This window comes from Aspergillus nidulans, chromosome VIII, assembly GCF_000011425.1.
Source record: "Aspergillus nidulans FGSC A4 chromosome VIII".
NCBI lineage: Eukaryota > Fungi > Ascomycota > Eurotiomycetes > Eurotiales > Aspergillaceae > Aspergillus > Aspergillus nidulans.
This window is the reverse complement of record NC_066264.1, coordinates 3,495,311-3,515,783: the sequence shown is the minus strand read 5'-3', so window position 1 is coordinate 3,515,783 and position 20,473 is coordinate 3,495,311. Positions and strand designations below refer to the sequence as shown.

At 50.0% G+C, this 20,473-nt stretch overlaps 8 protein-coding genes across 8 annotated transcripts, besides 1 other annotated feature; 2 read left to right on the top strand and 6 right to left on the bottom strand.

The window, feature by feature from the left end:
- Nucleotides 1–20,473: part of a sequence feature (contig 1.7 1..773302(-1)) that runs on past both edges of the window.
- ANIA_10103 (uncharacterized protein) lies at nt 568–1,948 on the bottom strand (the record flags this gene model as incomplete). Its single annotated transcript, XM_050613406.1, has 3 exons — nt 1,861–1,948; nt 1,072–1,452; nt 568–1,014 (listed from the first exon to the last, which is right to left on the bottom strand). Exons 1-3 carry the CDS (start codon nt 1,924–1,926, stop codon nt 568–570), a joined length of 894 nt encoding a protein of 297 aa, XP_050469224.1. The 5' UTR covers nt 1,927–1,948.
- Nucleotides 3,117–4,485, bottom strand: ANIA_00432 (cytochrome-b5 reductase mcr1). The gene is made up of 4 exons (XM_652944.2): nt 4,399–4,485; nt 4,044–4,320; nt 3,912–3,989; nt 3,117–3,851 (listed from the first exon to the last, which is right to left on the bottom strand). The coding sequence occupies exons 1-4, from the start codon at nt 4,441–4,443 to the stop codon at nt 3,283–3,285; spliced, it is 969 nt and encodes a 322-aa protein (XP_658036.1). The 5' UTR covers nt 4,444–4,485; the 3' UTR covers nt 3,117–3,282.
- Nucleotides 5,739–7,059, bottom strand: ANIA_00433 (60S ribosomal protein eL20). The gene is made up of 4 exons (XM_050613405.1): nt 7,009–7,059; nt 6,392–6,576; nt 6,161–6,337; nt 5,739–6,101 (listed from the first exon to the last, which is right to left on the bottom strand). The coding sequence occupies exons 2-4, from the start codon at nt 6,500–6,502 to the stop codon at nt 5,943–5,945; spliced, it is 447 nt and encodes a 148-aa protein (XP_050469223.1). The 5' UTR covers nt 6,503–6,576; nt 7,009–7,059; the 3' UTR covers nt 5,739–5,942.
- csn12 lies at nt 7,304–9,337 on the top strand. Its single transcript, XM_050613404.1, has 6 exons — nt 7,304–7,946; nt 7,999–8,071; nt 8,129–8,281; nt 8,332–8,393; nt 8,445–8,865; nt 8,920–9,337. Exons 1-6 carry the CDS (start codon nt 7,384–7,386, stop codon nt 9,004–9,006), a joined length of 1,359 nt encoding a protein of 452 aa, XP_050469222.1. The 5' UTR covers nt 7,304–7,383; the 3' UTR covers nt 9,007–9,337.
- ANIA_00435 (BTB/POZ domain-containing protein) lies at nt 9,695–10,739 on the bottom strand (the record flags this gene model as incomplete). The annotated part of the gene is made up of 4 exons (XM_652947.2): nt 10,566–10,739; nt 10,155–10,505; nt 9,817–10,090; nt 9,695–9,745 (listed from the first exon to the last, which is right to left on the bottom strand). Exons 1-4 carry the CDS (start codon nt 10,724–10,726, stop codon nt 9,695–9,697), a joined length of 837 nt encoding a protein of 278 aa, XP_658039.1. The 5' UTR covers nt 10,727–10,739.
- Nucleotides 11,498–13,203, bottom strand: ANIA_00436 (ubiquitin-protein ligase RMD5). Its single transcript, XM_652948.2, has 4 exons — nt 12,893–13,203; nt 12,698–12,825; nt 11,870–12,643; nt 11,498–11,817 (listed from the first exon to the last, which is right to left on the bottom strand). The coding sequence occupies exons 1-4, from the start codon at nt 13,011–13,013 to the stop codon at nt 11,599–11,601; spliced, it is 1,242 nt and encodes a 413-aa protein (XP_658040.1). The 5' UTR covers nt 13,014–13,203; the 3' UTR covers nt 11,498–11,598.
- On the bottom strand, nt 14,526–18,054 carry ANIA_00437 (putative DNA repair protein; the record flags this gene model as incomplete). Its single annotated transcript, XM_652949.1, has 9 exons — nt 14,526–15,842; nt 15,902–15,933; nt 15,976–16,454; nt 16,494–16,713; nt 16,851–17,004; nt 17,054–17,105; nt 17,201–17,334; nt 17,395–17,519; nt 18,030–18,054. 9 exons carry the CDS (start codon nt 18,052–18,054, stop codon nt 14,526–14,528), a joined length of 2,538 nt encoding a protein of 845 aa, XP_658041.1.
- Nucleotides 18,949–20,029, top strand: ANIA_00438 (uncharacterized protein; the record flags this gene model as incomplete). Its single annotated transcript, XM_050613403.1, has 1 exon — nt 18,949–20,029. Exon 1 carries the CDS (start codon nt 19,127–19,129, stop codon nt 20,027–20,029), a length of 903 nt encoding a protein of 300 aa, XP_050469221.1. The 5' UTR covers nt 18,949–19,126.

Below are 20,473 nucleotides of genomic sequence, written 5' to 3'. Positions count from 1 at the left end.
TCCAAACCGCCGATACCCGGATTGGAGACGAGATTGGCCAATCAATGGCAGTCAATGGCGAAGTTGGAGTATATTCTGGTAGTACGCTGCGGTGAGAAGTGTCGTCGATAATCCGTTCGGGTACCTTCCTCTCCTCAAAGCTTCCCTCGGGGGCATCCAGGAATTAAAAAAGAGAGGAACGCCCCTCCCCGTCGGACTTCGGCGAAGGTTTAAAAACGAAGCTCTAGTGGGATTGGAAGGCCGGGGAAGTTGGTGCTTGTATGGTGGGGTTGCCGGAGATAAGGTCACGCTTCAACTGATAAGGACCCATTCCGGCCTATGAAGACAGCGGATGCTTCATCCCATTGACAAACATTATATCCGGGATATACTTGAAGTAGAATGGTCGCCTTGCAAGGATTGTGAGTTGCGACGCAAACCAGTTCTCTTCGCGAATAGGAATGTACTACAAACAAAGAGTAAAGCTAAGTACAGGAATCAGCAGCGAAACAAAAACCAAGTCCAACTCCGTAATATTGCTATACAAATAGCCCCTGGTAACTACTATCCTCTGCGCTGAAAACCAATTTACTCGTCATCGCCACCGACGTCGCTCTTGCGCTTCTTCTTCGAGCGCTTCGACTCCCCTCCAAGAGACTTGCGCGGCTCCTCCTTGTCCTTCTTAGCCGCCCCGCGCCTCTTCTTCTCCGGCGACTCGTTTCGGCCCTTCTTCTCAACGACAGGAGAGGAGACATCCTTGGATGGCTTACCCTCGCTACGGCGACGCTTGGGAGGAGGGGGAGTGGGTTCCTTAGCAGGCTCAGGCGACTCCTCCTCCTCTTCCTCTTCTTCCTCTCCATGCTCATCCTCTTCTTCTTCCTCCTCCTCATCCGATGCTTCGGCGGCGGCGACGTCTAGGTGTAGTTGGTCGGCTGCCTTATCATTGTCATCCCGATCAAAAGGAAGACCCGCCTTATAAGCAGCAACCTTCTCGCGGTACGCCGCAAGATTGTCCGCATAGAGTTTCTTCCAGACCTAACCACACGTAAGCAACAGTCATCTAGAGACACAGTTCAGAGGGCAAACACATACCTCCTTTTGCGAGTCGGGCATTTCGGCCCAGCGTCTGGTACCTTCGTTTGAGACATCCTTTGGCTTCGCATCGGGGCCCAGCTCTTCAGCAATGCGTGCCCGGTTGTGATGCATGTACAGGAAGAATGGGGTCAAGGTGCGCTTCGGAGCGTTAGGATCAGCGCGACGCTTACGCTTCTTCTTCTCGCCAGACTCGGCGCCGGAACCAGTGCCGGCTGCAGCGAGTACGCCAGTGTCCCGAAGACTGGCGGCGAGGGTGTTGGTGATCGCCGAGATATCTACATTTGCGTTATCCTGACCAAGCACCGCACTGGTGTGGTTGATGTATGCGCGCGACAGCTCAAAAGTGAGAGACTGGAGCTGCGCAAGTTTAGCGAGAAACTGTTCGCATATTAGCACGAGTCCACAGTCCGGCGCGCAAAGCCATGCGAAAGCGAAGAGGTGACAAGACAAAAGAGCGACGTGCGACAAGCGATTTGAGCTGGCTGTAGCAACGGCGCTGAAGTGGATGATGCACTTTTGTAATTGCGCGAAACAAGAGCGAGACAAAAGATGCGAAATAGATTCGCGATTATTGGTGTATATTGTTGCAAGTTGATGTTGGGGCCAAATTCACCAGATGATGTTATGGGGCAATGAAAATAAACACAAAGAGAACAATAGCGTTGCCCAGCTGGAACGGGGGAGTCGCCGACCGGATGCCGCGACAGCTTCATTGTTTACAGACGCGGCGCGCGAGCGCCTCGAAAACGCAAATCAAACCGAAAAGGCAGATAAGACAAGACTTACACTGTCACGAGTCTTAGTGAACTCCTCCACATCGATTGTGACGGTCTTTGAATCGTTTTTAGGCATATTGAACCGAGGTGCCGGTTGTGGCGCGAGGAATGGGTATGCTAGTTGGAGGGAGAAGAGGGTAGCTAAGGGAGGGAAGGGAAGCAAGCCCAAAAACAAAACCGAAGGGGAGCCTTTTGGCGGGTTCTGGCGGGTTTGGGGTGAAGGGGGGGGCGAGAAGGGAGAAGAATTTTTTCGCAGGGTTGCGCGCTAAAAGGGGGCAAGGTGTCCACTAAATACCTCAAAGGCTGAAGCTGCACAAAACCTGGACACTGTGCCTTCGTGCCCGAGAAGCGCAGACCACCCACTTCCTCAGCTTTCAGCACCTGCAAGGCCTACTACTACGGCGAAGGCCGCAGTGAGCACTGCCGCTACCCATGGCCGATCCCTGGGCTGGCCTCGCAGTCGTCTCGCACACACCGAACTACTAGGCGAACTAGGGCCCTGGCTTGCACGCCCGCCCAGCGCTGGCTTCCAAGGTCGCGGCGGTGCGCGGCCACTACTGGTCGGTGTTGGGAACCATCATCATGACCTCGAAACCCCGCCAACCGAATTAAAATATACGATCCATGGACCGATCTTGAGATATTCTTACTTTATAGGGTTTAAACGCGTACCGCATCATTATACCGTTCGTTATCGGGATCAGGTTATTATCGGCATGGACTGGCAAGGCACACTGGCGTAGCCGAGTACATACGCCCGCAGTGGAGTGTGCGGGTTGAAGCCCCGACCGGAGCCTTGGGGTGCCGTCGCAATCCCAGACGCTACGCGCTGCGCTCGATGCGATAATTCAGAAAACAGTTCATGCAATGGTCTAACGTGATTGTAAGGATGCTGCGACTGGCTTACAGCATAAGTCCTATTTTGACTCGCCCCGAGGAGAGTATAAACGCCGTCAAGGGTCCGAATGTTAAGCAGCTTCTACGTAACGGCGATAGTATCGGTTTCGACCAGAGCGCGGGTCAGCGGCAAGCTCTATACAGTCGCATACCCGGTAGACCGGACCCACACAGGTATGCGACGTTAACTCTCCTTGTGAGACGACTCCAGGCGCGCAGTGAGTCGTTTTGTGAATTGAAGGCGTGAGCATAGCCTAGTGTCGCTCGGTCATGCGCGCCCTCTGGCCAGTGATGGCTAAAGGCTACAGCACCACAAAGCAGGGATCTGTGCGCCACTACAGATACAAAAAGTTGGAGGGATTTGAGTAATTGCAAAAAAAAAAAAATATTTTCCTATCTATCATCACACAGCACACGCTGCTATATTTGGCCGCTAGTCGGTTTAGCCAAATCTACAAGCGAGGTATGCCTTCCTAAAAGAAACAGATTCGCTTGGTATAGGCGACAGTACCGGGCAAGTTATGACAAGCCTTGCTCAGAACTTGTAGACCTGGTCCTTGCTGTAACCCAGCTCCTTCAGGATACCGGTAAGCTCGCCCTGGTCCTTAGGGCTGACCTTGGGCCCGCTGATGGCCTTGTACATGCCAGGAGGACCGCAGACAAAAATCTTGATGTTCTCCTCCTTCGGCTCGGGGAGGACAGTCTTCAGAAGCTCCTTGGTGATGTAGCCCTTGCCGCCGGTCCAGCCCTCGGGAGGGTTGTCAAGAACGTAGAATGCGCGGAATCGCTGGGGGTATGTGTTCTCCAAGTCCTCGAACTCCCTCTTCAGGAGGATGTCTTCCTCACTGACGTTTCCAAAGACGAGAGTGACCTTGGTCTTGTCCTCGGGGTTCTTGAAGATCTCGCGAGCTAGCTGGTACATTGGGGTGATTCCAGTTCCACCAGCGACCAAGCAGATGTGCTTATGCTTGTTGGCTTCCCAGGGGTATTTGGGAAGAGGTCCCTTGAAGTCCAGACGCTGGTCGACATTCATGTTGTGCAGATGCTCAGACATCGGGCCGTTAGGGTAGCGTTTGACAACAAGCTCGAGGTAACCGGGCTGATCTGTAATGGTCAGTTAGAAAATGACGCCAGCGCCAGACGAGTGGTGTATCAGTAGCGTACCTTCATCGCTAGTGGGAGTGTAGGGGCGGATAACTGGCTTCGAGCCATCGGGGGGAGAATACTTGGTCAAAAGAGCAGCTGGATAGTGCTGTAAGTTCATCTAGCCATAATACGTGCGCTCGGAGAACTCACAGGCGATGTGGAGACCGGAGACAGCCTCCTTGTCGGGAAATTCGAAGCGCAGCCTCTTGGTGTTGTGGCTCAGAATCTCAATGTCAGAGAGCTTGAGGTTCACCCATCCCTGGTCTCCGCCTGTGAAAACCTTGGGACGCTCAGCAGGAGCCTCTGCGGTGGCAGCACCGGACTGGTAGCGGTACAATCCGACACCAAGGCCAGCCAGACCGACAGCCACATAGACGGGGGCAAGGGACTTGCTCTTGGGGGCTTCGGTGGAGTATTGGCGGGCGCTCTGAACGTATTGGTGGTCAATTATTCAAGCCGCAATCGAGCTAGACAAAGCCGGGGACTCTGCCGAATAAACACTTACCTGCCTCAGGGGTTGAGCGCAGCGGAAAGCATAGCGAGAAAACATTTTCGCAAAGAAAGACACAGGACTGGAATGTCAATGGGCGTTAGGTTGTGTCAGAAGTCCGGCCGAAGATGTCTGTTGGAAGGAGCTTCGAAAAGCGGGACCCGAAAACGCCGACGCTACTCCGTACATGACGTAATACAGCAGCGTCCCTGACCGCGAGCACGCGATTATCAATCAATCATTTGTCGGGCATATCAGGGCTCGGGTTCAGAATGCCATTGCTATAATAATCCGTGGTTTCGCCATGGTTGGCACACAGTCGCATCAGTCGTCGGCTACGACCTTACAGAAAGCGAAATCTGCCCGCGAATGAGAGGAGCATGGTTGGATTAGAAATACAACAAAGAGGGACATAAGAGATTCTCGACTCTAGGTAGCATACAATATATAATAGAAATGATTGAATTCAAGCAACTTCCCAGAATAGCGCGACGCAGAAGCCGTGACACAACGGTCCCGGTCCAAATAGTTTTAGAATAGCGTAAAGATGTGGCGAGGAGGATAGGGAGGGCAATAATATTTTCTGCTATTACGTTCTATTGGCCGAGGGAGCTCCTGAGCGCTATGTAGTTATGGTGAGTAATGTCTTAGTGCCATCCGTAGGTGAAAGATCCAGACTGCATTGTATATATATTGGCCCGCCGGCGAAGGTTCTGCGCCTGAAACAGAACAGCACATGGGCAGAACGGGATGTTAGTAGAAGCTAGGAGAGGTTTTACGAATGTGCCCATTAGCGAGTGTCAGGTATACCCATATATCGTAAAGAGAGAGAGAGAGAGAGAGCTAGAATATAATATAAGCACAGCAAAATCCCGCTAGCGCACATAGATGGTGCTAATTTAATATAATGCGCTGATCCTGAGATCGTACGAGAACAGGCACTCGCTCAAATTCTTGGCTGTAGACATAGAAAAATGGCGTTAAGAGGAGATTCCCAGCCCGGGAGATTACGCAGGCTGAAAAAACACAGCTTGATTGACGAGCCTAAAAATCGGGGAGGACAAGAAGAGATAGGCAGAAGAGAGACAGTGGACGAACAGAGCCAGTCAGGAAATACTACGCCCATCCATATCCACTGGCACCTTTTATGAATACTTTGCAAGGAATTATGAAACCATTCATCCCGAAAGCCAGGTACCGCAGGAATTAGGACCAACTGATATGAGCCGCGAAATCTTGCCAACAAAAAAAAAAGAATGCTCGGCCAGACCTGAGGGGACTAGATGCGCTTAATGTTGTGTCGCTTCATCTTACCAAAAGTGGGCATTCTAAGCAAGAATTTGCGGAAAGCTGATAACAACAAAAAATGAACCCCATGATTTTTTGGATATAACTTGAAAGGTCGCTGCAGAGGACTAGAGACATAAAACCATCTTTCCCATCAATTGGGCTGTAGATACGCCGGCGTTTCCGCGTGATCTGTGTCCTTCATGCATGCTATGGCCATTACATAGTCATTCATCCGCACACTCCTTTCCCACAAACCCAAAGCCACACATTTAAGCGAAAGTAGAAGGACGAGAGTAGGCGAAGACCTTCTTCTTGTTGCCAGTGGCGGAGCGGTGGGGCAGAGGGAACTTGAGGTTCTTCTGGAGAAGCTGCTTGATGTAGGGGCGGCGGATAGAGTCGGCCTTCTCGATCTCGACAACCTTGAGGATCTGTATACTGAGTGTTAGGGACGCTTATCAAAGCGAGAACAAATTCAGTCTAAACGTACGTGGATGGAGCCGAAACGGGCACGGTGGCGAGCAGCCATGTCCTGGTAAAGAGCCTCAACGGCCTCGGTCCTGCTCATCTCACGGAACTCCTTGTACATGTTGTGGGTGCCGGAGCGGGAGTCGTAGCGGAGCCAGATACCGAAGTTCTTGACCTTGAGGGGGCGCTTCTCGTGGATCTGATACGGATGTCAACAGTCTGTTCAACCTTCATAGGCGCCGTTGAAACATACCACGTTGAGGCTGACGATCTCACCGTTGGCCTTCTTGACCTTGCGGAGCTGGGTCAGGAAGTACCAGAACCGCGACTTAGCCACGACAGCGTTGGGCGCAAAGATGCGCATGCGGTACAGCTTGGGCGTGGGGTTGGCCTCGGTGGGCAGATGACGCCCGATGACCTGGTACTCGGTGAGACGCCCTATGGTATATCCGTCAGTTGGTTTTCCTCCTAGGATTTCATGTGAATCCTTTTTTATATCCCAGTGAATCGGCAGCGTTTGGCGACTAATCCCGTATTCGGAGGACAATCAAACGGTCGGCTAAAGATGGGCAGAATTGTATGTGCGGGTGTCGGCTCCCGAAAAAATTATCTCTTTCCATCACGTTTGTTTCCTGCCGTCCAGTTCCTCCATATGAAGCGTAGATATTTTCCCGGGAATCTTCAATTAAAGCGATGCGAAAGAGATTTATTCATTGTCCATTGGTCCGGAAGGAGTCGCTCAACGATCGTGGGATTTGCCGACTCAACTGGGATACGGGTATTGGAAATAAAAGGTTGACTCACCCATCTGGAAAATTGACAGTCAGTTATACTTTCTTCAGCAAGTCACAAGGTTATCGTAGGTTTGACTCACTTTTATTGACGCTGTGTCGATTAGTTGTCGATATAGGTGTGCCGGGTTGTCTCCTCACGAAAATGGAAGATTTGTGAAATTGGGGGAGTTTAGGGCTGCCGCCCTTCGTCTAAGCGACCTAGAGGCTTGGCAAAAACGCTAGTCCCGTTTGGATGGACCACAGCCACCGTGGCTGGTGAAGTTAGTGCCGCTTTTCCATTGTCTGGCCGCCCGAGCACCATTCCCCACTTCCGTTTCGATCTGGAGAGTGGTTTCATAACTTCATGATAGCTCCGATGCAGGGACAGCCGACAGAAAGCACGATTTCGTAAAGAATGCAGACCCCTTGATATAATATCTCCCAGCGGCCGTGCCTTTAATCATCCCTACCCATGGACACCATTCTGCGAGACCTCGAAGCGGGGCACAGGCTTGGGTCCGGCCCTCGCCTAGCAGCTGCCCTCACCCCGGTCGATACGCCGGAACACCCCGACCGCTTGAAGTCTTTCTACTACTTTTCCAATGCTGCGCAATTACCTGCAAGTCTACGATACTACATATCTCAGCTCAATGGAGAGAAGATACCGAAGCAAGACCTCAACGCCTGGGTTGATATCTTTTCAGCATACTGGAAAGCAGTCGGAGAAATCGTCAAGTTCGATGAATTCGCATCACGCGCCAGCTGGGCTAACGTTTTTGATAACTGGAAAGATCTGGCCAATGTGCTGATTAGAGCTTACACGAATCCTGGGCTGGAAACCTGGACCATACCTTGTCTTTATGTAGTTGGAAAGTACCTGCGGGTCTTCGCGTCCAAGGCCGACGCGGAATCTTCGTCCCAGGGATCTGTGGAGTTCTCAGAGGATGATATGGTCACCGACTTTGGGAAGAACGCGAAAACTGAGGAAGCTGCCCGTGTACTGAACCGAATGTTTACCCTGTGTCTCAATGACAGGTGAGACGAAGTCATGTCTCGGTACGTTCCCATCTCTAACAAAATATTGTAGAGCGCCAAAAGAAGAATCGCGAAAATGGGGCGTCTATTATATGTCAAATCTCCTATTCAAAACATATTTTAAGGTGTGAGAGATACGATGTTTTACTTTTCCGAAGAGCAACAACTAATTGAAGTCCCAGATCAATGCTGTCGGACTTTCCAAAAATCTCCTGCGTGCTCTTAATGCCCAGTCACACGATTTACCAGATAAGGAACTCTATCCCAGATCGCACATAGTGACGTTTAACTACTTTGTGGGTGTCATTTTTTTTCTGGATGAGAACTATGCCGAGGTAGGAGGTCATTCATAGTCATCTCGTTTTTGAGAGCTTACCCGAACAAGGCAGAGGAGCACCTTGCATATGCTTGGAACTACTGTCAGAAAAGTTCTGTCAAGAACAGGGAGTCAGTTGTATCGTCTCCCCATTGAGACCTCTATCGCTGACTATTTGGAAGGTTGATCTTAACGTATCTTGTGCCCTGCCATATCGTCAACACTCATACATTACCGAGCAAGAAGCTTCTTCAAGACTTTCCACGTCTTGAAACGCTGTTTCGCCCATTATGCGACTGCATCCGAAAGGGTGATCTCCATGGCTTTGACGCCGCTATGTCTGCGGGCGAAGAAGACTTTGTCAGGAGACGCATCTACCTACCACTTGAGCGAGGCCGAGACATAGCGTTGCGCAATCTGTTCCGAAAAGTTTTCATAGCTGGTGGATTCGAAGAACCTAAAGACGGACAGCCACTGATCCGACGTACAAGAATACCCGTTGCCGAATTTGCAGCAGCGCTGCGGATCGGGACCCATGCAGACGCGCGAGCCCGAGTTGATATTGATGAAGTTGAATGCCTGCTATCGAATCTAATCTACAAAGTGAGTGCTGGGGAGACTTTCCGAATCGGAGTGCTTGCTAATTATCATTTCTAGGGCCTTATGAAAGGCTATATTGCTCGTGAGCGTGGCATGATCGTCCTTAGCAAAGGAGGCACAGCGTTCCCCGGAACAGGTGTCTAGGACTATTATCTGCAGTTCCTGTGAAACTGCTTATCAGCAGAGTCTGAATTACATCAAGTAACTGCTTGCGTTACCCAAAGATTCGGAGTCAGCTTGTCCGAGCCCAACATGATGGCGCCAGGGACAGACATACAGCTAGCAAGCAATCCCTCTAAACCAAGTATCCGAGGCCTAGGTATGCACCGCTCATTAATCTTTGTTCAACGACGAGCTGTGATGCGAACGTCGATGAACCTTAATCGAAGATAGCAAAACCTGTATTGTTGACTAGATATCGGGCAGAGTCCTGCTATGCATGGTATCAATAAGCTATAGACAGTATAGCGATGAAATGGAGTTGCGAATACGTCATCGATTAAGCGACACCAAGTATTCTTTAAAGTATAAGGCCAGGCAAGTATGAATAAGTACATGGATAGAGAAGATATAAATTATTGAACGAGACAACCCGAACCTAGCTAGGCGAACACTAACTCTGGGTCAATGGGATTATGGTACAGCAGGACAGGGCAGAGCATGGATGTTGCCCAAAAATAGAAACCATAAGCCAGAAGAAGGAAAAAGACCGAGACAACAAGAAGAAACGTTGAAATTAATAACAAGACCATCAACTGAACATAAGCTATAATCACATTCTGACTGCCACATTAATTTCGTTAGGGCTGTATTCGGTGATTTTCGATCACCGTTACGCGGCGAGTGAACGCTTGGTACTCGGCGCTGCAGCCGCGAGGTCATCCTAAGCGGAAGCATGCTAGTTAACACCAAAGCTGGTTGACGATATGAAATCAAGGACAGGAATGAACGGACCATATGGTTGCACATGGCGACGAAGAGGTCAAAGAACAGTTTGCCTCCCTTTTCCATCTCCATCTGCATCGTGCCGCTTCGCTTGAAAGTCGACCTGCTTCGGATGATGAGGGCAAGATAGTGAGCTCGGAGTTTAGATTCATGGTCGGGAGTGTTGGCGTAGGCGTAGCGCGCACTTGCGAGGATAGTGCTACACTGAATGCCGGTGTGAAGGCCCTGCTTGACGAGGGATAGGCGCTTCAGGTGTTCGAGGCCGTACTTGTTAGCGGCGCAACTTTTTACCAGGTATGGTACGTCAGTGACTGTGATGGACAGATACAATGTAATATGGCACATACTAGACAGCAGTGTCTCTCAATATTTCTGCGCCTGCAGCCGGATGAAAGAGCGTAGCTCCATCGGTCTGTCCGTCCTCAAGTTTAGGGTTCTCCAGTTCCCATGTATTGTGTTTCTCATTTTGGACCAGCCGCGGGTAGTAATCTCCTCTGTAGAGGTATTCGAGAATGCATGAGAATACCTCCGGTTGTTCTTCTGGCAATGATATCCGCCGGCTGCTTGATGGGTTCAGCGATCGGGCTCGGGAACATGCGGTTGCGAAAAAAGGCGACACGCAGAGGATTTCTTTGTGAGCGGCGAAAAGTCGTCTGTCAGAGCCAACACTGATGGTGATGACGGAGGAAGAGGTAGAGCTGATTATTGCAGAGACTCAGTGATTCGGACGATATCCGGGCGCAATTGAGTTGTCTTACCTGCCATCAGGCGGACTTGCTGGAGTTCGGCGCCTTACGGGGCCTCTCGATGCAACTGAAGCATCGCGAGCATGTCGTCTGGACCGAGAAGCCTTCGAGGTACCATATCTGGAAGAAAAGCTGTCGTTGTGGGATTGATGGTTTCGCCTGGTCGTGAGCATTGTTAGAGTAGTTTTGAGCCTGCTTGGAAGGGTGGATGGGAGCAGAAAGAAACAGAAAAATGCTGAGTTGAAGAATTAAGGGGCATCTAGGTAAATCAATGGCAGGGAAGTTGGTAAAACGCAGGCCTTACCATTACCCTTACCCTGTTAGTATGGAAAGGTATCGCAGCGTATGGAGAAGCTTCTGGTTAGGCACCGCTAGATGAATTTGACGACGGATGGTGCAGGTACTGGTCGAATTCGACCGGGCAAGAATCTGTCGCCATAAACGGCGTCAGTCGTTTGTTTGAGCTAGAAGTAGTTTTCCTCTCGCATCTCAGTGATTTATGCTTGGTGGTGAGTTGAAGACGCGCATTTGGTGTATTTCACGCGTAAAGTGGTTTCCCAAAACACGAAACAGCCACGTAATCATGTGACTCTAACGTCCAATCATATTTCAAGCTAAAGGGATGTGTGTGGGCCGGCAGTCCATCATCGTTGATTGATCATTCTTGGTTTGAAAACATTCGTGATCAGTCACTTCTAAGGCCAGGGTCAGATGGATAGGTTATAAGTTATTCCTGATGCGCCAAGGATGTGTCTTGCTACATTGCAAAGAGAGGAGAGGCCATGGCCAATTGGATTCTGCTGACGGCGCTCCATGCGGCGGCCAACAACAGTCAACTCGTCATGCACATCCCCGTGCCTGTATACAAGTGATAAGATTGAGAAGTGGAAATGTTCATGAATATATGCTAAGAAAAACATGCGCCTAACCATATCCCAGCCCAGAATGCGCCGCCCTGAAAACGCCCTTTGTATACAAACTCAACGCTGTCTGATATGACGGAGAATCCTGCTCATGATACACCAGCCAGACCGGAATCCCTGTCTTAAAGAAACACTTTCTTGGCTTCCCGAGGATGACTCTCGTTAGGGCAGTATGGACACTTGAATCTTGTGCCCTTGCAGAGTCGTTTGAGCGACTCTTCCGCAATCACATGACCGCAGGGCATCATCATGGGCGGATTTGCGTCGGTCGTCTGTTCTTTCGAAACAGGACACACAAAAATAGAATGGAATAGGTAGGACGGCGGAAGTGGAATCTCGACCTGATAATCACATTAGTCAAGAGCCAAACCCGCTAACTTTATCTCAACATACCGGTAGTTCGTGCTCTGTAGTCCACTCGGTCCGTTTGGCTTTCATGATGGTCTGCAACTTCAATAGTGTAGGTAGAGCTATCGCACCGGCAGTCGCAGCAATATAGAGCGGCGAATCAGGGGACAGTCCTAGTAATGCACAGAACTCTCGAGTGAAAGAATGTGATACATCAGACCATGCAGACGGATTGTTGAAGATGTTTTTGTAAGGAGAGTCAGGCAGATTAGGGCTGAAAGCCATCGCTCCCATTAGCTGCTGGATTTCTCGCATGTATCTGGGAAAGAAAGCTTGAAATTCGCGCCTGGCATACTCCAGTGCTGCTTGTCGTCCTTCAGGAGTAGGTCCGCGCTGCTCTTGGCCACCATGAAAGAGCCAAACGAACTGTAGTCTGCATAATTCAAATTCGAGGTTGCTTCCTCTCGCCTCTAGTGCCACCTTGTTCTCCTCCTTTCTCGACCACTCTATAGCTGGCAGCAAGTTATTATTCTCTTTGAGTTCGTGAAGTATCCGGTACATGTTGTGGAATTCGTCGCGGACTTTGCTTGAAGGCACTCCACCAATGTCCAAGAGCGCGGCAGCTTCATCCATATTATCGGAGTCAAAGCTCTGTTGTTTTTCTGCAGCCCTTTTCGCGGCTACCTCTGACAGAAATGCAGAAGCCACGGAGAACTGTCCTTCGCGGAGTAAGTGCATGGCGATGGCCCGGTTGATTAGGTGTTCCTGGGACGAGAGGACATCGTGTTCGGAGCTCGGTAGAGGCCTATCTTTAAAGAGCTTGGGATATCATGTCAGTACTTGGGAAACAATGCGACACGGCAAGATGCCTACCTTATCTAAGGCCTTTGAGTACTTGTTCAGGCCGCTGTGAGTTTCCTTTAGGTTGTCATTGATGGCATCGAATGACAATTTGATAGGATTTTGGAGTTTGGCCAAGGCAACCGAGGCTTGATTTGGATCTAATGATGCTCAGGTCAGTCCGACAATCATTTGTAGTCCAGCGATAAGATTCACGAGCGAACGAACCGGAGGCGATCTTGTCCCTGGTCGACTGAAGTAAGTCTATTGCATCCTGGACACTTTGAATGCTTTCGGACGATTTTAATCGCTTTGACAGGCGCTCGTGTTCTTTCTGGACGAGATCCATCGTGAGAATAGCAAGCGGATGGTCCCACGCGGAGCTCAGCAAGTCCAACGGTTACCGCTCGTTCGTCGCTCGAAGAGCAAGAGCCATGTGGAGATTCCGAGTAAGAGACTTCACACGCTTCAGATATCAAGTATCACAAGAGCTGATAGCTATCGGCAGCGGCTCTCAAGATAAATCAGTTTGAAGGTTGGAAGTCATGAGTGCAGCTGAGTGAGGAGATAGTCGCTCTCCCCCATCCGCAAATCATCCAATTACGACATAATATGTCACGTGGCAGTGCTGGATTACCCCTCGCTGTTGTTCAGAAGAACGAACAGAGTTCAATATGGAATGGGCAGACAGCTGAGAAAAGTCAGAAGCTCAAGTGTCCAATTAGTTATGCTGCCTTCAGGTAACACTCCAGCGAGCAGTATGGAAGCCCCAGTATGTTCCGATATGTCCATGAAGATGTGGAGGAAACTACAGGCGCGCCTTGGCAGACTCCCATGATGCACTTATTTGCCTTGCGCATCAGGCTGCAATTTTTTACCAAGGCGACCAATCACCAGTCAGGAAAGTCCAGAAGACTCTCGCTTACACTAGTGCAACGCTTAGTGTCTTGGCGTATACTTATAAGACTGCGGCCGCCGCCAGACTTTTATAATTTTTTCTTCTTTTTTTCTCCATCCTGGTGCAAGGGTTTTACACGTGTCAGTGAGGAGCCATCCGAGACCGTGTTTTTGCTAGTTGAAAACTACCTAGTTGACCGCTCCAATTGGCCTTAGGGTCGGTTGGGAATTTTTGAACACTTAAAGAAACTGCCCTGACTTCATCTTGCACGAAGTCAGTTTGATGGGCTGCGCCCATCGCTAGGTTGATCTTCTTTTCATTACCGGTATCCATTATGGATGCTTGTAGGGAAGAGAAGTTTTTAAAATCCTATTTTAGGGTATATACATTTGTAATGGGATGTATTCGCTGCTGGCAGCTGTGTGGCTTCTGCTCATAACTTGCCCATTTTCCCCATCCCAACCTGCACTTATGTTCTACCATGTCTTACATTACAGGGCCTAAATATCAATTACATTCTGCCTGAGGGCATCAGACATTCTGCTTGAGGGCATCAGGCCTAGCGTTGAAGAGCAGTTCGCGCTGAACAGGGCGCTCCCCTAGGTTGTTCCTCGGCATCCTATAGGGAATATCCTGGAAAGCATTAGTACTTTACGTTTCTTAATAGACTCATATGTCTCATGTGCTCCTACTGTTCTTGTATTTTACGCCCTCCACCATAAATCTGTACGCCAGATGCATTGTCAGGTCGTTGGCCCGCTTGAATGGGCACTAAAAGAGACAAAGATTAAAGGGAGGAGCCGGAGGAGGACAAGGGACTGAGTACTTTGTAGTAGCAGCAACAGTCAGTTTGTTGGTGAGTGTATGACATGAGTTTGAGAGAATGAGTATGGCGTCGGCCGAATGGCATGATGATACGTGCCAAACGCTATGCAGAATTCTCAGAGTTATCTATGTATGTTTCTAAAGCTCAATCTCCTCCTCCGTATGATTATTCCCCGCCGAAACAAGTGATATCCCCGCCCATGCATCATAATTATCCTCTCTTGCCGCTTGATATGCCGCTTGCCGGTTCCGAAGTGACGATTCTCGTCTAACGAGAAATGGATGCTGAGCCCGAGGTCGGTTCCTTGTCTCTAGCACCGACTCTAGTTGTAGAGCCGGAGCTAGATCTCTATCTGGATCTACAAGTCCTTGCGCAGCGTCGCTGATGTATTCCTCTTCGCTTGCGGTTTCTTCCTCGAAATATTCGACCAGTCGGCCCTGGTTCTGGCTTTGACTCTGCGAAGCAAATGCGGATGAGGATATGCTATTTTGGCTGAAATGATGCTGATTTGTTTCGTGCTCCGTGTCAGTCTCATTAACAGAGCCGTTGTCGTTGTCGGTTTCAAGGATGATATTGTGATACAAATCCGGTTCTGTATTGTCAATAGCTTCATCGACATTGATCCCAACACCGGTTGAAGTCGGCAAAGGTGGCTTCCCTTGTCGTACAGTACTGGCTATTGGCTCGTAAATCGCCGTTGGCTGGGAAGACGAAAACCCCCCGACAAGCTCTCTTACATCGTGTTCTTCAGAAATAGATAGGCGAGGCCCAGAAATCTCCCCGTTTGTGGACCATGAAGATGGAAGGGAGACAAGTTGAAACTTATTGCTCTGAGATTTCTGGGCGTCGTTGAGGTAATGCCATGCTTGTTGGATAGTATATCGTCTCGCTTTCGCGGTCTCCGGGCTTAAGGTGGGAATGGGGAGGGAATCCGAGTTCGAGCCATTATCTGATGCATTGTTTGTAGTGCGGTAGGTATGTTCTAGTGGTTGTGCCATAGTCGCAGGTGGTGGAGAAGGAGGGGACGATGAGGCAATTGTTGGCCTTATAGGAGGCGGATCTAATGAGAGCGAAGAACTATGGCCCCCCATTGTTGGAACAGCACCATTTATCTCACGGCCAGTCCGCATAGAAATCTGTGACATTTGCGAGGCCTGTGAAGTAGTGCTGTTCTCGGTTACGGTTAACTGTTGGGTTGATTGCGATGGGGACTCAGGATTACGTCGTCTTCTCTTTCTGGGGCGTTCGCCGTTCTCCAACGCGGTCATCTCACGCATGTACTGGTCGTGGACGAACTTGTTATCGGAACAGAGATGGCCAAAGAGACTTTCCATAGAGACGTCTTCATCCCAATCTAGAGGATCCACTGTGCAAGGGTGAATATCGCGAGGTTTGAAAGCTTTTATCAACTCGCACAGCTCGGCGTAGGAAGAATGGCGGGAATACGGGAATCGCTGTGCATGTTGTCAGTAGACTGATTATAATTCATGCGAGTGGGACAGTTTATATTTACTATAGTCCTTGGAAGAGGTTCGCCTGATCTATCTAGTTTATCGATTGATTTAGGCAAATCCTCCAGCAACATACGTTCCTCGCTCAGAGGACCGCGGCTGAGGATATTCACAAGCTCTTCTAAAGGCATCTCGTGGGCGTCCTTCATTCCGTAGCTGTCCAGAGACAGGACTTTGGTGTTAGACCTGAATGCTGCTGAGAGAGCTTCTTTTGCCTTGGAGAGAGCTTCATGATCAGGTATCTTCTCGCTGCAGAGCTGTTCCAGTTGATCTAGTGAGTATTGGTCCGGAACCTCCAGTTCATGGATCTGATATAGATCACCTAGGCCACCGCCAGCCCCGAGTTCGGGAATATCGGCGCCCTTGTCCGTCCGGCTTATTATGGGGATTATGTGGACCGTGTTTTTTGATGATGCGGCAGAGCAGTGGACGCCTGGCTCACAACTGTGGATACGAGACCGCTCATCTTCACTTAGACAGCCTGAGACAACTCTATTTCCCAATCTGAACCCACAGAGCGAAGCTGCTTCAACTGTACCGCTCTGTGTGACGGATCTGTACAGGCCAATCTGATAACGATCCACGTGGACCTACATATGTAAGCTAGACGAAAAGAGGCCTGTACATATACTTGCCTTGGTATCAAAGGCAGCGGCGAGCGCCATCCAGACCTCTTCATACCCGAATGTCCATGCCCGAAAGTAGAAGTTAGTGTCTTCAGGGTACGGTTCCAGTTTGCGTAGGAGCTCAGCTATGCCCTCCGCTTTTGTTGGAAAGGTATGGGGAATATGCGATGTGTGGACGAACGTTGTATCTAGGTATATTTTATCTAATCGCTTGATCCCCAAGGTATATGGGATAAGAATTGGGTGTCGGATGAGGCTATCGATCCACCACGATTCCGCTGTTGCCCGTCAGAGAAATGACCAAGTGGGGATGGCTAGCGCGTACCACGTATATCTCCTGTATAAAGAATGGCCTTTCCATCACCTTCAATAAGGAACATCACAGCGCCAGTGCAGTGGTTCGCATCCAGAAGGGTAACTCTGATAGATAGCTTCGGAGTAAGATCAATCTCCGTCGGCGTGTTTAGTGGAATCGGCCTCTGCCCCCAGGTTAGCAAGTGCCACCCCGTATGTTATAAAAATGCTTACCAAAAGCTTCGACAAGTGCTTGTAGTGCAGTTTTCGAGACTCGAGGATTCCACTATTGAAATTCATTCGATGGGGATATTTCTCGATTCGCAAAAGAATCTACAAGATATTAGTCAATGGACTCAGGCACCTTGCTGCAGCCATTACCTCTCTGGTAGCTGATGAGCAGTATATGAAAGGGGCTCTAAAGGACTCGAGTCCTTGGAGATGGTCACTGTGAGCATGGCTGAGGAAGCAGGCCAGAGGGGGTGGCCGTTCTGGGTTTCTTCGGAAGTAATCGACTAGAGACACAATTTAGTCAACTTAGTGAGACCATCCCTGGTATAATAGCTCGGACGCACTAGTAATGAAAGGGAACTCTGCGAGTTGGAGCTGTCAATGTTCGAGCTGCAATGAAGGTACTCTGAGGCAAATACCTTGGATGACTCCATCAAATGTCGACATCGGCGATCCTGGATGGCGTATTCTGATGGGACAATTGCAGATTTAGCGACATATTATCGCCAGATAAGGCATATGGTGATGCTCGCGATGAGGGTCGAGTAACCTGGAAGAATGTCGGTTCGGTGCCCGCACGTGACGGCCTCCATTTGTATAATCTTCGACCTCAACCACAACACGGAGTATATAGAACGACGGGGGGCTGAGGGTGATGGAGCCATTTGGCGGTCTATGATATTTGATAGTGGCGAACAGCGATCGGGCCTGCGACGGAATGCGGAGTAAGCCATTGAAGTATTCGCACTGATTGGGGCAATCTACTAAGTATGGGACAGCCTAGACTGCAGCCCTTTTTCTTCGTGCTATTGGTCTGGACTGCAGAGCCTATCAAGCCGCCTCGTTGATTCCCTCATTGATGTTCCTACAGGGCCCTCGACATAGCGCCCGGGCGATATCAGTTGGGCTGTCGCTGGCCAAGTGGCCATGCAGGTAGCCTCCGCGAAACGAGTGGAGGAAGACCCGCTGGCCAACGCACTGCAATCGATGAGATTTGGTGCCATGCTGGATTCAGCTGTTGTCGCATCTCCCAGGTGGCTACTAGGTGGCTACTAATTCATGACAGCATCGCTCCAACGCTCCACGCAAGTACGCTGATGTGGTGGTCATTTGTATGCGTGGTCAGCCGGCTGCGAAGTGGATTGGCATTATAAATAAAACCTGACCGTCGCTCGCCTTCCTCACTCTCTCTCTTTTGCCCCTCGTTTTGAACCTGGCGAGCCTGAAACTTGATCAACCGTTCGACTCCACCTACAGCCCAGCGTATCAATAACCATGGACTCGCACCTCTCGCCCTCCACTAGATAAGCGACGCGGTGTTGACTTGACCCTGGACTGAGGCCGGGGTACCTGGAGATTTGGCTCTAGTGTATCATACCCACTATATCGCAGCCGGCTTGTTATATTTTAGTTCGGAAGCGAAGAAGCGAGGACTGATCTACAAGTTTATCTACTCGAGATCAAGGCGAGCAGAGCCGAGACTCCCTACTGGTGGACCCGACTCGTACCTTATTCCTTTACATTCCATTGCTGGGATCCAACGGACCAGCCTCGCCGATGCGAAGGTGCGCCGCAACTTCATGATATGTGACAGCTTCGGAATCCTGATTGTGCCATCACCTGAGCTTCTTCTACGACCTGCGATTCCTTGTGCGGAGATTCAAACCCACCTTCGTGCCACGAGCATCCAAGCGCAGCCCTTCATTGTTTCTTAATTTCCAGCTATTGATCGACGCCCCCCAAGGAGGTTACAAAGGTCCAAAGTGTTCGCCAGGAGGTGTTACCATTTACAATCGAGCAATTGCCCGACTTCGCCTCCTTTTCAATTCCTTTGTCTATCCAAAACTCTGTCTTTTTGTCTTTTACCCAGACAGTGCCTCATTTGCCTAAAATTAGCTGGCGATTTCACCCCCCTCCTTTATAATAGGCTTTGCGGGATTAATTCCTTCGGTCTCTCTGATAATTCCTGTTTTCGCTTCTCTCCTACCTATAATCCATCAGATCCATTACCTGGATTGTCGCCGATTCAACCGCTACTGTCACTTCTCAAGTCCAACATCGCCTGTTTCTCTCACAATGCACAAACCATCCCTAGCTCAAATCGTACATCGAGCTACCTTTCCGCGCCAGCGCACCAGCGACCCAGCAACATTTGCCGCGCATATCGCTCTCAACCTGGTTCCAGAGGTTCGCATCGAAACATCAACCTTCTACGGATCGCTAGACAGCGTGGAAGCCCAATATCCCGGACTGGATTATTCATACGGCCCCCATCGCATGAGGTTAAGCCGATTTCCTTGGCATCGCAAGCTATTCAGGGTATTTGATGAGCTTGGGTTGACCGAAGCTGAAATCAGTTCCCTATGTCGTTGGGAAGGGACTAAATCGGCCCGCCAGCGGTACGAGAAAGAGGAAGGTGTGAAGGTCCGCGATACCACCGCCGATGCGATCCGACCTGCGTCACCTTGCCCGCGTCCTTCTGTCACAGTACATGTCGAAGACGGCCCCGAACCGATTCGCGAAACAGAAGTCAAGACCACGACATACGAGGAGACAGAAGTCCAAAACGAGGCAGTAAACGACCGGGGTATTGACTGTGTGTTGCCAGCGGAGGAGACTGAGGAGTCCAGCGAGGAGGAGATGGAAAGCTGCGGGGTGGAACTACACCATCGTCTTCTTGCCGCAACGGCTGCACGAGAACGGGGTGCTAATGTGCCATTGGATGAAGATTGGGAGCAGTGGCTCAAGGAAGCCGGGGAGCGTGGTAGTTACACGGATGTCTTAAACGCAATTCGAAGAGGCCAGCCGTTGAATTATCTGTACGACCTCCCGGCCTCGATTTCTCAAGCAGGCAGATCCTCGATTCCGCAATCCGTGTCGCTATCGGAGCCATTGGATCTGCTAACCTCTTCTCGTTTGTTTTCAACGAGCAATGATATTCGGCCTCCGCCTCATTCGCCTGCAAGGACGGCGCGATAGGGTCTAGGGTATCAGGAGCTTTTTCTTTTGAGGTTGGCTAATGTGATGTCCTGTTCGCTTCCAGGATGCGACATTCCCCGTTACTTTGGATGCATTTACGGCGCTCGAGTGGAACTTTCGTTTTGACTGCCTCAGGATATTCCTTCTTTGGAATATCTATTTGCAGCTTGGTTTTCATTCATATAGAACTGCAGTATTTCGTACGATGTTGATCGCGACTTTTTTAAACTAATACCCCGTTATATTGCTAGCAGCCCTTGCGCCCTTGAAGTTTACTGGGAATATTAGCTCTGAATTGCATTCAAATATCCGCCAATTTTCTTATAGTTAAATTGAGAGTATCAGATCTCTTCATTCGCTGCGTTTTATCTACTCCAGACTCCACTAATTGTTTGGCGGGTGGAGCTAAGCGGCCAGGCTCCAAATTCCATCTCCAGCTGCCCA